General features: G+C 42.0%; 1 protein-coding gene across 1 annotated transcript in view; it reads right to left on the bottom strand.

Moving 5' to 3' along the window:
- Positions 1 to 10,465, bottom strand: part of ntrk2a (neurotrophic tyrosine kinase, receptor, type 2a) — a 57,914-nt gene extending 47,449 nt beyond the window's left edge. The window contains exons 1-12 of the mRNA XM_021605433.3: positions 10,191 to 10,465; positions 8,989 to 9,063; positions 8,805 to 8,876; positions 8,553 to 8,621; positions 8,251 to 8,399; positions 6,687 to 6,823; positions 4,847 to 4,979; positions 4,298 to 4,600; positions 3,907 to 3,933; positions 3,658 to 3,669; positions 3,282 to 3,319; positions 2,684 to 2,783 (exon numbers count right to left, since the gene is read on the bottom strand). Of these exons, the coding sequence (XP_021461108.1) occupies positions 2,684 to 2,783; positions 3,282 to 3,319; positions 3,658 to 3,669; positions 3,907 to 3,933; positions 4,298 to 4,600; positions 4,847 to 4,979; positions 6,687 to 6,823; positions 8,251 to 8,399; positions 8,553 to 8,621; positions 8,805 to 8,876; positions 8,989 to 9,063; positions 10,191 to 10,390 (1,315 nt within the window). The 5' untranslated portion in view covers positions 10,391 to 10,465. The remainder of the gene's footprint in view (positions 1 to 2,683; positions 2,784 to 3,281; positions 3,320 to 3,657; positions 3,670 to 3,906; positions 3,934 to 4,297; positions 4,601 to 4,846; positions 4,980 to 6,686; positions 6,824 to 8,250; positions 8,400 to 8,552; positions 8,622 to 8,804; positions 8,877 to 8,988; positions 9,064 to 10,190) is intronic.
- Positions 10,466 to 16,731: the final 6,266 nt, after the last annotated feature.

Here is a 16,731-nt window from a genome sequence, read left to right as displayed (position 1 = left end):
CTGAGAAACAATTAAGTACCTTACTGTGATTGTTTTCAGAGAGCAATTTCTCAAGTATGAATTTTACTAGGACTGTCTGGGAGTAGGGAGGGGGAAACTGAAAACTAGCTGAAAACTAGCTGTCATTAGTGATGTCACCATGGCAGGCCAAAACTCCATCCCACCAAAATGTCACAGAGATATTCCAACCTTATAGTGTGGAAATATACACTGAGTGTACAAAACATTATGGACAAAGACTGGCCAGGTGAATCCAGGTGAAAGCTATGATCCCTTATTGATGGCACTTGTTAATTCCACTTCAATCAGTGCAGATGAAGGGGAGGAGACAAGTTAAATCATATTTTTTAAGCCGTGAGACAACTGAGACATGGATTGTGTATGTGTGCCATTCAGAGGGTGAATGGGCAAGACAAAATATTTAAGTTCCTTTGAACGGGGTATGGTAGCATGTGCCAGGCTCACCCAGCAACGCTGCTGGGTTTTTCACACTCAACAGTTTATCATGTGTATCAAGAATGGTCCACCACCCAAAGGACATCCAGCCAATTTGCCACAACTGTGGGAAGCGTTGGAGTCAACATGGTTCAGCATCCCCGTGGAACGCTTTCGACACCTTGTAGAGTCCATTCCCCGATGAATTGAGGCTGTTCTGAGGGCAAAAGGGGGTGCAACTCATTATTAGCAAGGTGTTCCTAATGTTTTGTATACTCAATGTATATAAAACACAGGAAAATCACATATTTGATTGCACTGGGACTTTAAGGGTCAGAGGAATTTCAAACAGGTTTAGGTCTGTTTTCTCATGTAACAACATATTTGTAAAGACAGATACTCTAATTAAAATGTATTTTGGCCAATACCTGACAAACTTCTTTTTCTATGATGCCCATCACAGAAAAGTATTCAGAACTTATTCTATATGGAGACTACATCTTCTAAATCCTTAACTCTCTGAAAACACAGTGTAGAGTAAAAAAGAGTAACCTCTGATCCTTACTGTACACCACATCTTATTGATAACAGAAGAGCAGTAACAGGTTCATTTGAACCGTGTATTCCACCATGTACACCCTTTTACTGTGTGTGTGTGTGTGTGTGTGTGTGTGTGTGTGTGTGTGTGTGTGTGTGTGTGTGTTATGCACCGAGGCATCCAGAGAAAGTGTGTCTAGATGTCTCACATGCTCCTGAACAGCACCCTACAGTGTTCAGTGCGGTCTCTTCACACATTTTGTCTGTTGTGTGTGTGTGTACGGTATGTTAGTGGATTGGGAAAGTCTTTTGCTTTACACTTCTGTACACCAGCCTATGAGCAGGATACATTACATACAAGGACTGCAGTGAGAAGGAATACAAGCCCCTTGTGAAGGCAGAACTTCTTTAGCCATACACAGTAGGAGATCAGTCAGTCTTCACTTGGCTCCAATGTGTCTTTATAAAGATTGCGGTATGTGGGTCATAATAGTGAAAGTGTGTGTCTTGGGCATTTCAAGTTTCCCAGACTTTCTATTTTAGTGTGGATTATGATTTTGAGTGACAGGAGTGTCACTTCCTCCATCAGAAAGGAGAGAATAGAAACTGCAGTGAAGAGACAGAGACGCGTAGTGAAAGTTCCTGCAGGCAACGCTGAAACTCCAGCTAACTTCCTGCTCAGATACACACAACGCTGAAACTCCAGCTAACTTCCTGCTCAGATACACACAATGCTGAAACTCCAGCTAACTTCCTGCTCAGATACACACAACGCTGAAACTCCAGCTAACTTCCTGCTCAGATACACACAATGCTGAAACTCCAGCTAACTTCCTGCTCAGATACACACAACGCTGAAACTCCAGCTAACTTCCTGCTCAGATACACACAACGCTGAAACTCCAGCTAACTTCCTACTCAGATACTCACACGTGCGCGCAGAAAAGCACACACATACACGTACAGAGGAAGGAGAGGAACTGACGCCTCCGGTGGAACCTCATCCTCCACTTCCGCAGAGGAAAGGAGATACCACTTCTCCCCCTCTCTTCCTTTCACACCCGTTCCCCTCAGAGGGGCAATAAATCAATCAGCACCAAAATAACTGACCACACTGAGGCAGCCCTGGCCTTCCCATACTCCTACACACACAATCTCATCCAAAATACACACACTCAGGTCGGAATTCAATCCATTGCAAATAGAGGATTTCAGGATAGCGTTCAAAAGGTATTTTTGAAGGCATAGTCACACTTTGATCCTCATATCATTTCCCAGTATGGTTAATTATTAGTACAAACAATACAACATCAGCGATTTGAGTGACAGTCAGTTTACACCTCTATTGTTATTCCTAATATGGGTTAGTATCTAAATCCTCTTCAGTCCCTCTGCGTTATTCAATAGCAGCATCAGTAAAGACAGAGACGAGCTACAGTGCAGCGTTATCTGCATGGGCGGATGATTAGTATGGAACAAGGTATAGTGAGACATTGAGACGGAGATCCACATGCATGTTATTCACTAGAAATGTCTGAGTACCTCTTTACCACCATTCAGATCCCACTCTATGGTTTTATCCCAAATGGTACCCTACTTCCTATACTGTGCCAGTGCCAAAATAAGTGCACTATTTAGGGAATAGGGTGCAATTTCAGATTGGAGAGAAAGACCCATAGGCTACAGTAGTATACTGTGTAAAGGGACTTACCTTTGATTCCAAACTTTGAGTTTCCCCCGAATTTCAAGATGACCAGCATCAATAGAAAACCCATGAAGGCTACTGCTGCAATCCCTACGACCACATATACCTGAAAGAATGACAAAGCTGTTGAGCTAGGACCACCACTACCACTCCAAAATACCATGTGTCACAGTGTGTAGCCTACTACCACCAAGATACACCTACCATATAAAAACATGAAATATAAAACTTAAACACACTGTCAACCCTAGATAGTAGTACGACTACTAAAAGTAGTGGTAAAACATATTGTATAAAAACATAAACAAAATGTTATAAGCATTGCTCCCACAACAGGTACAGGCTCCCACAACAGGTACAGGCTCCCACAACAGGTACAGGCTCCCACAAACAGGTACAGGCTCCCACAACAGGTACAGGCTCCCACAAACAGGTACAGGCTCCCACAAACATGTACAGGCTCCCACAACAGGTACAGGCTCCCACAAACAGGTACAGGCTCCCACAACAGGTACAGGCTCCCACAAACAGGTACAGGCTCCCACAAACAGGTACAGGCTCCCACAAACACACACATAAAGAGGTGACTTAGAGTGTGACTTACAGCAACTCTGTCTTCTGGTGGCTCTAGAGGTGTGTCCTCTGTTTTCAAAGAGCAGAGAAGACAGCAGATGCTACAGTATCCCTCAATGACAATGAAGTTGATTAAATGTCCCTGTCCCTGTGGGCAACACGTTACTTGAGGGATACCTACATAAGCACTTCATAACAATATTTGTATTATGTCTTGTGGTTGTTGACATAAGCATGTGCTACCTATGAATGCAGTATATATGGGTTGGGTAATGAATGTGTTATGAAGTCCTTATATAGTTACCTTTCAAGTAAAGTATTCCCTCTGAGTGTCAGAGTGACATAGGCCTATGTACTTGTTAACCTCTGCTGTGTGATTGGGTAATGTGAAGGGAGAGTAACTATACCTGTAGTTGGGTCTGTGGTGCCCAGATCCAGGGTGTGAGGAGAGGGAAGAGAAAATCAACTATTAACACTCAATAACACAAAAAGCAAAACTCAGAAATCAGTCTTTAAAGTACTTCTCAAGTCAATCATCTTTAGTGTCAGGACATCTGGTATTCATTAAAGTAAAGAACATTGAATTATTCTCTCAACAGTTCAATGAGCAATTTAGACAGTCAATGTTGCATGTAAATATTTGAAGAGCCACTCACCATAGTAAAGTGGTTCTGTCACTGTTCCTGTTGGGTAAAATACAAAAAGTACTTGATTGAGAAATAAAGGTCATAGATTAGTTAGGAACTCCCCTCAACAGGTTGTCTAGGTCTAATTGGACACCAATTGAAAATAATTAACAAAAATTAGCAGACACAGCCCTCTAAGAATTGAGTTTGACACCCCTGTCCTAAGTGTAATTTGACCCCTAGCCCCTACCCCCTAAACACTTGAGTAAATCTGAGAAGATTGGACATATAGGTGTTAGCGATATGGTAATAGCTCCATTTTGCCCTTTGATAGGCCAGGTGGATTTCTTGCTATATTACAGACTATCCAATCCTCTCAGATTGACACAAGTGGGATAGGGGTTGACTACACACCACATACCTCCATCAAAGGGGTCAAGCATGAAGTGAGCCTCGACGGTCTTGCGGTCTTGTCCGTACTTGTTGCTGGCCAGCAGGGTGTACGGTCCGTTGTTGATGTGTGTGGGGCTGTCCAGCTGCAGGCAGCCGTGGAACTCCCTCTCAGAGAAGTCATGGATCATAGTCATGATGTAGGGTCCCTCATTTACCGGCTCCCCGTTTAACAGCCAGCGGAGATCAGGTTTTGGGTTCCCAGACATACTGAATGGGATGCACCAGTGGTGGTCTGAGTAGGCATCACTCAATTTACTGATGTTAGGGGGAACTGGGGGAGGGAGAGAGAAAACGGGTGAGTGAGAAAGAGAGAAAGGGTGAGTGAGAAAGAGAGAAAGGGTGAGTGAGAAAGAGAGAAAGGATGAGTGAGAAAGAGAGAACGGGTGAGTGAGAAAGATCGAGGGAGAAGCAAAAGGGGGAATAAAGACAAAACATGGTCCAGAAGAAAAACTAGTTAAGACAACGGTATTATTCTCATTCTATTCCCTCCTTGTCTAGAGTCATGTTTGGAACTCACAGAGGATGTCGAGGAAGACTGAGGACTCATTCTCGCCCACAATGTTCTCAGCGCTGCAGGTGATCTTACAGTTGTTGTCCAGTGAGGAGAGGTTATAGAGATGGAGCTCAGACACCTGCCCTGAGGCCTCAATCTGCAGAGGACCATGCAGAGACACAGTGAGTCAGGCACCCACCTCCTCCATATTACTAATGCTTTTACCCATCCACAACTATTTTGAAACTATTTTGCAAACACAATACCTGTTGCTGGTTATTAGTGCTATTGTAAGATTATTGTTTACCATTTCTAAACAGATATCCTTCCCTAGTGTCTTGTTAATTTTTTGACATAGTGTTGCTTCTTCTGAGCACCTATGACAAACAAATGGTGTTACGCCTAGATTAGCAAGTAACATTATAGGCCAATGCTGGTTAATAATTGGTTAAAAGCCTCATTGTTAAAATATCTGCATTATATAAAGCTGACCACGCCCATTGTAAAATATATATATAGTGTGAAACAGTACGGCCGTTAAAGTGTATATTATCCCTGTTCATTAAGAATTCATCTGTTTAAAGGTGTGAATGGTTTATGCTAGGTAAGGGTAGGTCCTTTTAGGATCCCTGTTCGCCTCATTCAGTTTGTCTAGGCAACATGTTGATGATGCTATAGCTCTGCCATATACTCAGACGTGTGAGTTTATAGGCGTTTTACCTTAGTCTTCCTTCGAGCTGAGGTAATTCTGCTATTGGCCAAGTAAGTTTGTTTTTTCAAGTTAATTCTTTCTGTTAACACATTTTTCTACATTTTTCTGCCTTTGTATATTTTGTAAATACAGCTCTGTATCCAGTATTCTCATTTACTGTTAAATAAATACCATTTATTTTTGCATCTGCACCTCTGACTAAATAGGCTGCCAGATTAAATTGACTACATAGTGTAAATAGTATAATTTTGGTCATAAAGTCAGTCTCGTCCAAAACTGAGATTTGCGAAATGATAGTAAAAAATAGTGTCAAGGAATGAAGGGTACCATAACAGTTTTCCTTGGGTTGGGTTTATTTCAATCCTGCCCACATGCACACAGCTGGCAGCACCCATAAAGTAATAATCAATTAAGAGCTGATCATAATGCCCTTGGTCAATTTGGTTTGACATTTGATATCCCTATGGGGCTAGTTAGGGACAATCACTAAATTATAGAATGTACATGGGACAATATTTTAAAAGGTCAATAGCTCCCAATTCCAATAACTTAACTTCAAACCAACTACAAATATTGAAAGAATTTAATGAGGAAACTAAAAGTCCCATTTACATTGTGTAGTTTATGGATGGTCCCTAACTATCCCCAAATCTATCAAAAGTCAAACCAACTTTACCATGGTTGCACACCAGCTGGCTGAAGCTAATTGGCTAAATCATTTGGCTAACTCTTCCCACCTGCGAACACACACGAGACACCCACATCAAACCACACCCTGAAACCAACTCACGTTTGAAATCAGTCATAGCATTTCTTAATGAACCAAATCTAAAACGAGGCCAAATCAGGAAGTGCAGTCGCCCTTTAACAGAAGGAATGTGCCTTTAACTGGTGGATTAGTGTTGTTGCTGATGGGTAGGTCCAGGAGTCTTACGTGAGCAGGAACAACTCTGGGCCCAAGTTAGAGGCCCTAGTAACATGGGCACAGAGTTTTTCTGGGTCAGGTCACGTGGTCAGTAAAACTCCTGTCCCTACTCATGGGTGCATTTAAAATGGCATTCTATTCCCTATATAGTGCACTACTTTTGACCTAGGGTGCCATTTGAGATGCAGCCATGGGATTTTTGGTGGCGGGCGACGGTGGTGACTGACCTCATTGTAGGAGACGAGTGGGATCATGTTCCAGATGAGCTCAGGAGAGGGCGCTCCAGAGGTGTTGCATGTCAACACCACATCAGCACCCTCCTGCACCGTCACCTTGGATGGGCTCAGAGTCGCCATGGGAACCACTGCCAATGAAAACGAAGGGGAGATTCAATGCAATCTTAGTTCAAAATCACAGCACAAACACGGCGGTGGTCACACACAGACTACAACTCCATGTGTCTCGCAACTCAGATAAAATTAATTAAGACACAGTTTGGAGCCTCTCTAAGTAGAGACAACAACACAACCAAATGTGGAGAGGATGGGACTGTGACTTGAAGGTGACCAACGTGTCCAATCAGAAGATTGGCTGCCTCTTAGCCGCAGCCAATGGCATGGGAGCGTCTGGCGAGGAAGGGCCAGTGTCGACAGTCCTGGTTGATAAAATGGACAGATCTCTTATCTCCACTAAGGGACGTCGCCAAGACTCTTATCAGCATGGCAACGCTCTCAATGATTCTAGAACCCAGAAAACTATTCATTTCAGCACTCAGACCATACCATCTGAAGCACCTTCAGTAAATCAACCCTTACAGCTTGAGCAGTCTCAGTTGCTCTCTTACAAGCACTGCCAGCTGCGGTGTTAACCCTACCCACTCAACAAAGCTACAGTACACTAGTAAAGCACAGTATGCCTTTACAATGTGTCCATCTTTAACAACACAACTCGTGGGCTAAACTGGTTGCAATGGTTGTTTACTGGTTGTAACCAGTTTTAGACACTAGAACCTACAGCATCAACATCTCCAATATAAATATTGGTAGGCAGCAGTGAAGGCCATAGCTTAGTCTCAGATAACCTCTGTATCCAACACATGAAAACTACTGCACTGAGCTGTGGATTTCATATAGTACAGGATGACAGAAGGAGAGCGGGAGATATGAACAGAGAAAGAATGACAGAGATGTCCTGAAAAAGAGATGTTGTGAGAGGGAGAGAGAGAATGTTAGAGAAAAATAGAGAAAAAGGGGGTTTGCAAGGTTCTCATTGTGTTTAGCTGCCTGGCAGGCCTGGGGCATCGTACACATGCCTCTCCCTTGAGTCGTCTTCATATGTCACTCACACAGGGGTCCCCCTGCCGTCTCTCCAGGGGCCTGCAAGTAACCGTGGCGATGGCGAAAATAGCAGCCTAATGGAGTGGAGACTGGACTGCCGGATCAATAAGTGTTATCATTGTCGTTATATAGCCTCTGTGCCCCAGAGCACACTAGTACAGGCCCAGGTTCCTCTTTGTTATCAACACACACTGGTGAGTGTTAATGAGTAGAAGGGTGAACTGATCCTAGACCAGCTTTGGTTTGTGGGTAATCATAATGGTTTGTCATTATGATACCACATGTGAATCTAAGAGAGTTTATTCAGCAAAGCAATTAAAGGGATTATTTTCAAAAAATTGGGCTGGGAAGGATAAATTTTCAATTAAAGCAAGTGGTTTGTGGAAAAAGATAAGATCCACGGTGTGTGTTTTGATGATCATTGGGAGGTGTGCGTGTATTTTGGGGCCATTACCACAGTGAGGGGGGTTGAGCCTGGTGAGAGGTTTCCTCCCACCACCCTCCTCTATACATTTGAGCTCCTGAGCATCAGCCTCCTCTCCCAGCCACAGCTTCATCCACATGTTCTCACAGGAACAGTGCAGCGGGTTCCCTGAAAGAATCCTACACACACAGAGAAGCACAGTGTTGAATATTGAATCACACACTGACACGAACACACACATGTATGAAGGTAAGCGCACACATGCACTAACGTTTATTTTTTATTATCCATGATGACACATTGTCAGTCGGGGGCTGAAAGAATCAACTCACAGATTTGATATGTTTAAATGTCGAAATATCCTCCAATACAGAGATGACAAGTTGTTATCTTTCAGATTCCTGTCAATCAGAATGTACATTATTATCAATAATTAGTTGAAAGACATATCCAAAAGAAATACTAAACTGTACAACCATTCTAGCAACTGTTCTTGTCTGTCTTAGGAGATACAATTATTTTTTGTAAGAACTGTAGTTTGACCTTCAAATTGAGATTCATTTAGCCTTATAAAAGCCACTCACAGATACTGAAGTTTGAGGTTGTTCTGGAAAGCCAGTCGAGACACATAGGTAAGCCTGCTGTTAGTCACAGTTCTGCAATGCAAATATACACAAAAACATCATCATATTGAGCTCGGATGCCAACACCAATCCAATCTGGGCTCCATCATGACCACAAGTATAAGATATCACATAACATACTTACAGATTCGTGAGGTTCCGGTAATAATGCAGGTCTTTGTCATTGATGGATGAGAAGCTACTCTGATTTGCAATATATCTGTTACAAATTAAATTGGGAAAAAAGGTTAGAGAATAGTAAGTAGTAGGCCTACACTGAACGACAGATGCACGATTATGCAGCACATTTCAAACGATATTAAAAGATGTTGAAGTGTTTTTCGGGGACGGGAGTTTTTGTTTAAGATTTTTGTCAAGTTCGTTTGGAAATACAGAGGAACCTTCCAATAGACCTTTACTCAAGTCGTCTAATTATTGTCATTTTTAACAGTCAATTATTATATAAACAGAATAAACATTGTTAGACTACTTGTATTGTATCTTTATAATCATATAACGGTGACAGTAGGCTATGGATATCAAAGGATCGGCTATGGTCTTTAGAAAAACGCTCCTATCATGTCCTCGTAACATCATGCATTCTAAACGCTGTAGCCCTATTTTTGTTTAAAATAACCCTGATGATTCTCTGTTTGTCTTCAATTAGGCTATGCTAAATCTGAACAGCTCTGAAACGTGGGTGGAGATTAATTGAGTGTATGCCTATTAGTTTTAGTTCACAATGGAAGCAAAATGGCCTAGGCTATACATTTCTCAGAATAGAAAATTCTAGGCTGTTGGGCCTATTATCGGAGCCAAGCGTCTGGGGGGGTAGTAGCCTATTTGCTAATATTTGAACTAGGCTACTGTATGGGTTTCTGCGAGAGTAGGACTACACCTCTCCCCCACTCCGTTGTGTTTCTTATCGGGGCCACGGAAGAGCGTCAATCGGTACGGATAGCACCACAACAGTCTCTGACCGTCCAGGTGTCCCCATCTCTCTCACACTGACATAAACACGCGAGCGCGTGTACACACACACACACTCACTCACACACACACACACACACACACACACACACATTCTATAATTGTTGCTTTTTGTTTGTTTATTTATTTTCTTAAGATCACCATGAAAAACTATACAATAGGTTTTATTAGCCAACTCAAATAGCCTAATTACTGACTGAGACTTGACCATTCGATTGAATCTTCAATTCTACTCATATTTATAGCCTAAAACGCATAGCCTTTTTTCACCTCATTATTGTGTGCCAATAAGGCAGGCATGCTATGTCTGTCATATATGTTGGGTACGGTGATGATGGATCATTGACAGTGACTCACATGTCCGTGATGTTGTCCATCTCCAGCTCAGACTGCAGCACTGGGAAAGCCATGATGCCCCGCTCCTGGTCCACACAGGCGATCTTGGTCCCGCTGCAGGAGCAGGACGCAGGGCAGGCGGCCCCGAGCCTCCACAGTCCCATTAATATCCAACACAACTCCAACAGAGACACCCAGCTACCCCTCCGAAAGGCGCTCATCTCGGCTCCCTCCACGCCCGACCAAGGACAGCTCGGATCAGCCAAGCTCCAGCAGAAAGAGACGCTGTTAGATGCTCAACCCAGACGGGCATGCACCAGCCGCTATCCGCGCAAATGGGTGAGACGATGAAAATAGGTTTATCCGTTCCGCTCGTCTCCACAAGAATGCAGCCAGTCACTCAAAATCACATCGAGACACCGACGTGTGTGTATGCCAAGGATTCCTTTGCGCTCTCGCTCTCTCTCTCTCTCTCTCTCTATTTCTCTCTATATTTCTCTCTCTCTCCCGACTCTCAGACAGATGACACTGATAGGCCTAATTCCATACAAAACACCATGTCCTGTGTAGGTCTGCCAGATTCAGAGCCGTGGATGAATAGATAACCAACAGAGACGATGGAGCCGAAAGCACACACCGTTTAGGCTATTGTCGCGTTGTTCAGTCAGTGCACGGAGGAAGAGGCGGCGCGCGTACCAGCATCAAAACATATGTTATAGATTGTAGACGCCGTCAGGAATACGCCCTCCAGCCATCGTTCCAATTCTACTGCGATTGCTCCAGATGGTCAGGGGTTAAAGCGCTCTCCTCTCCTCCCGGTTATTCACCTGAGGCCTTGTCTTTAGACTTGTGTCCGTGTATAACGGACAAATAGCATAAGCTCGAACATGAGAGATATGGGGCTGGGTTTACAGCCTGAATGTATTCGAATAGAAAGTCGTGTGTTAATTAAAAAACTAAATGACAGCACAGCCAGGTGAGCATCTGCTAAAATCACATTTGATGTATCCCACTGGCACAGCGGGGCATAGGGGCACTAGCCTACTCAGTCAGTCACAAATCAATCCCTCTTTAGCTGCTGTGTACCAACCTCCATCACCTTATTAAATCATTAGTCTGTATTTCATAACCATAAAGATTTTAGCCAGCGTGTGCACTGAATCAATAACATGTCACCTGACTGCAGCGGAGGGATGTCATTCACCCGCTGGACTCCTTACAAATGGAGTTATAAATCTGCCTCCTTGGCTCCTTCACACCACACCACACACACACACACACACACACACACACAAACACCAGTTCTGAGTCGCGCGCTCTCCCCATGTGCAGACACGATGTGACGTAAGCACTGACGCACAAGATGTAGCCTTGGTCTGAATTGAAGAACATAGACGCTACTGAGCTGTAGCCAATGCGGAGTCGACAGAAGATGCTAACATCCGGAAGTGGGAACTCCGCTCAGGCGTCTTTTTACGCCTACTATGTTAGGTTAACTGAGCTGAATCTGTCTCTACAAATCTATAGGGGTTCTCCAACCTGGAGTTGGGCACAGTACGGTGCAGACTATATACAGTGTATTCAGTAATATGTTTACACACGATGTAGCCCCTATAGGCCATAGGCCAGGGTACATGCCATAGTTCAGGTACATTATTCAAATGATGTGCTATATTATAGGTACCTATATGCCAGGTGTTCACTCTGCCAGAACCCCCCCCCCCCCCCCCCCCCCCCCCGTTCGTGTGAATGCGCACACACTCAATTCTTTATTGCTGCGACTTGCTTGCTAGTTGAGATTTCTGCTCTTCTCTTCGTTGTCAGTTTAGTCTACATTTCACTGATCTTGGTAGCAGAAAGCATAGGAGAAAAACAAATCCTTTCTGCTAATAAGTTCAGTGAAATGTTAATTAATATAACCTTTCTTTGAAATTCATGTTAACATAGCTTAATTGAAATTCAAGTTAACATAGCTTAATTGAAATTCAAGTTAACATAGCTTAATTGAAATTCAAGTTAACATAGCTTAATTGAAATTCAAGTTACTACAATTTTCCATGTAATTTAAGTTAATGCAACTTTTCCTTGAAGTCCAAGTCAACAGTAAATCAGAAAACAGGTGGCAGGTGGTAATGACTTGCTCCATTGTCTCTTGGTAGGGCAGATGAGTGGAATATATACCAGTTTCTTGAAATACTTTGCAAATGCAGCTTATTTCTATGTGAAAACTGAAATGGTCTATTCATTCCATTTTAGTAGACACTCTTATCCAGAGCATCTTACAGTAGTGACTGCATACATTTTCACACTGGTCCTCCGTGGGAACCGGACCCACAATCTTAGCATTGCAAAAGCACCATGCTCTCCCAACTGAGCCACTTAATCAGATCACATCATCACAAACCACTTGATGTCTCAAAGTACTCAATTACTGTATTGTGTATTGTCTACAGGTACAAAGTCGACAGGTACAAACCTAGATTAACAGCCTATGTACAATACAGTAATGGTTTGTAAGGATGGTAAATTAATACTGCACAAAAAGTGGTTATTTGTTCAAGAAAAATATTTAATTTGATGTGGAGTTTTGTGTCTTTGCCTATAGCACCTTTTGATGTACATGTTTGAGGACAGTGTTTTGTTCTTTCTGGATTCCATTAGAATGAAATTGCAAAGAAAGGGACAGGGCAACAACTCTTACAATTACAACTGTTGAATCTTGCAAGATACTGTTCTTAATTATACAACTACCTTTTTTTTGTCAAAACTGGAGAAGCAGATTTTTTGGGGGCCCATGCTATAGATGTCTATATCGTCCGCTAATACTAGTAAAGGCCCAGTGCACTACCTTTATTTCAAATATTATATATATATTTTTATTCCGATTTTTCAGTGGGTGCTGTAGCACCCTCAGCACCCCTACTTCCCACGGCTATGGCAACAGCATGATTGAAATGTAAATTTAGCTGAGACTATGTTCACGGTAAACACTGCATTATGTCAGCTCAATCGGAATTTAACTTTACATTTCTATAGCGGAATCTGTAACGCTTCAGTTTTAGAGCCCAGGTGAGTTTGTGGTTCTGGCTCTTTCACCGCAACTGTTTAACCAAGTTGGTGTGTGCAGTTTTATAGCTAATCTACACATTTTGCTATGAGGTGAGATTAAATGTTGCTCTTCTAGAGTTCAAGGATTCTTGAAAAAAATAATTGTTGAACAATATTTTTTTTTTTTATGAAATGTCTTTTATGGTGAATTAAGACGTATTTGTGGAAAATATTGTCCTGTTTTTCAAGAATCCTTGAACTCTAGAAGAGCAACATTTCATCTCACCCTCATAGCAAAATGTGTAGATTAGCTATAAAACTGCACACACCAACTCGGTTAAACAGTTGCCTTGTTTAAAGGCCTTGATCGTTTAATAATAACATTAGTTATTTCAAATATGTAATACAAATCCAAACTTATTTTTGTTTTGTTTCATATCACTATTAAATGCTCCAGGGCTAATTTTGTTAGCATTTTAGCATGTTTTTCTAGATTTAGAACATAAAACAACGTTTATAAAGCAAATATCCCTTATGTCTAGCACAGCAAATACTTCAATTGTTCAAGCATCGATCTTGAGAGGGTTACCCATCAGTTGACAAGCCACTGACGGAGTTGACGACAGACACTCAAAACAGACATATTTTTGCCTCTAAAAATAAAGTTCAATAGAAACATTTGTAGAATATGAAAAATTCTTCATTTGAAAATCCCCAATAAAAAATAACCATTCTATCAGATCTTTCAGCACTATGACGGAGTGGATGTCAGACAAAAATCTGACAGAGTTTATGTTTTACGGATTTGACAAAAATTGCATTTTTCTTCTTCATTCAAGTGGTATACACAGTAGCAATTGAGTTTTTCTTCAGTTGTTTTATGACTCTGAAACCTAAATAAATGTAACATATTTGAACCAAAATTCATATTCTAATTTAATCTATCAGGCAGATGGAGTTGACAGTTTATGGTTGTGACCATGGTGATTCCAATATTGTTTGTTTAAATCTATCAAAACTAGAGAACTTTGCAGACCATCAGTGGTCTTGTTGCACTTCATGTAATGAAGACATGAATAAAGAGTCCTTAAGGTATAACTGACCCTGCTCATTCATGATTCATTTAGAATTTTAACCAAATCTCCAGACACATCTTTTAGGAATCACAGTTTTGGATAAATACATTTTAACACTTTTTATTTGGGAGAGTTTAACATTGGGATCGTTTGCCCGGGACTGTGGAATTTCCAGGCATAGAGCTGACATGGAAATGAATAATATTGAAGTACAAAATAAATACATTTTCCCTTGTAAAATTCCCCTAAATGTACATTTTAAGAACAAATAATGCAACAGAATAAAGTAAAATCCACTATATAAATGAAGTTTCAAGAATTGCTGATCTAATTCCCTGCTATTCTACACATTTTGCCATGAGGCTGAGAGAAAATGTAGCAGTTTTAAAGCTAATTACATGTAATAATTTAAAAAAATAGTTTTTGGCTTATGATGTGTTCATATGTTATCTGGGGCCCAACCTCCTGGGGGGACCCCAAACTCCCCCCAAATATCAGAGTCCTTTCAGTCTTCAAAGGTATTCAAAGATACTTAAGCCATAACCAAAGCAATATATGGCTCTGCTTATGAATAACTTCCCCTTCATCTGTGGTATTATCCCCAAATTAGGCCTACAGCTTGGACTGGCAAAGGTACTGTAGTTTAATGCCATAGTAATAAAGACAATACCAATCATGTACTGCCCCTCTGTGGCCATTTAGCAAGTAAACATGTCCACAAAGTGGATCACTGGGGAATAGAAAATACCTTGTAGCTGTGACTGTGGCCAAACTGTGGCTGTATGTAATTTGTATATATATGGGTGTCAAATACAGTGCTTTCCCGAAAGTATTCAGACCCCTTGACTTTTTCCACATTTTGTTACATTACAGCCTTATTTTAAAATGGATAAATACCCCATAATGACAAGGTAAAAACAGGTTTTTAGAATTTTTGCTAATTTATAATAAAACATATCACTGAAATATCACATTTGCATAAGTATTCAGACCCTTTACTCAGTACTTTGTTGAAGCACCTTTGGCAGCGACTACAGCCTCGAGTCTCCTTGGGTATGACGCTACAAGCTTGGCACACCTGTATTTGGAAAGTTTCTCCCATTCTTCTCTGAAGATCCTCTCAAGCTCTGTAAGGTTGGATGGGGAGCGTTACTGCACAGCTATTTTCAGTTCTCTCCAGAGATGTTCGATCGGGTTCAAGTCTGGGGTCTGGCTGGGCCACTCAAGGACATTCAGAGACTTGCCTCGAAGCCACTCCTGCATTGTCTTGGCTGTGTGCATTGTCATGTTGGAAGGTGAACCTTCATCCCAGTCTGAGGTCCTGAGCGCTATGGAGCAGGTTTTCATCAAGGATCTCTCTATACTTTTCTCCATTCATCTTTCCTTCGATCCTGACTAGTCTCCCAGTCCCTGCTGCTGAAAAACATCCCCACAGCATTATGCTGCCTCCACCATCCTTCACCGTAGGGAAATGTGCCATGTTTCCTCCAGTCGTGACGCATTCAGGTCAAAGAGTTCAATCTTGGTTTCATCAGACCAGAGAATCTTGTTTCTCATAGTCTGAGAATCTTTAGCTGCCTTTTGGCAAACTCCAAGCGGGCTGTCATGTGCCATTTACTTAGGAGTGGCTTCCGTCTGGCCACTCTACCATAAAGGCCTGTTTGGTGGAGTGCCACATAGATGGTTGTCCTTCTGGAAGGTTCTTCCATCTCCACAGAGGAACTCTAGAGCTCTGTCAGAGTGACCATCGGGTTCTTGGTCACCTCCCTGACCAAGGGTCTTCGCCCCCGACTGCTCAGTTTGACCGGCCAGCTCTAGGAAGAGTCTTGATGGTTCCAAACTTCTTCCATCTAAGAATGATGGAGGGCACTGCGTTCTTTGGGACCTTCAATGCTACCATTCACTGATCATCCCCAAAGCCAACACCTCATTTTGCCGCCTTTCCTTCCAGTTCTCTGCTGCCAGTGACTGGAATGAATTGCAAAAATCGCTGAAGTTGGAGACTTTTATTTCCCTCACCAACTTTAAACATCAACTATCTGAGCAGCTAACCAATCACTGCAGCTGTACATAGTCCATCTGTAAATAGCCCACCCAATCTACCTACCTCATCTCCATACTGTTTTTTACTTTATTTACTTTTCTGCTCTTTTGCACACCAGTATCTCTACTTGCACATCATCTGCTCATTTATATTTCCAGTGTTAATCTGCTAAATTGTAATTATTCGCTCCTATGGCCTATTTATTGCCTACCTCCTCATGCCTTTTGCACACACTGAATATAGACTTTCTTTTCTCTACTGTGTCATTGACTTGTTTGTGTTATTGGCTTGTTTATTGTTTACTCCATGTGTAACTCTGTGTTGTTGTCTGTGTCACACTGTTTTGCTTTATCTTGGCCAGGTTGCAGTTGCAAATGAGAACTTGTTCTCAACT

This window comes from Oncorhynchus mykiss, chromosome 6 (genome assembly GCF_057628025.1).
Source record: "Oncorhynchus mykiss isolate SJ-2025 chromosome 6, ASM5762802v1, whole genome shotgun sequence".
Lineage (NCBI taxonomy): Eukaryota > Metazoa > Chordata > Actinopteri > Salmoniformes > Salmonidae > Oncorhynchus > Oncorhynchus mykiss.
Note: the sequence above shows the minus strand (reverse complement) of the source record. Positions and strands in the feature narration are given on the sequence as shown.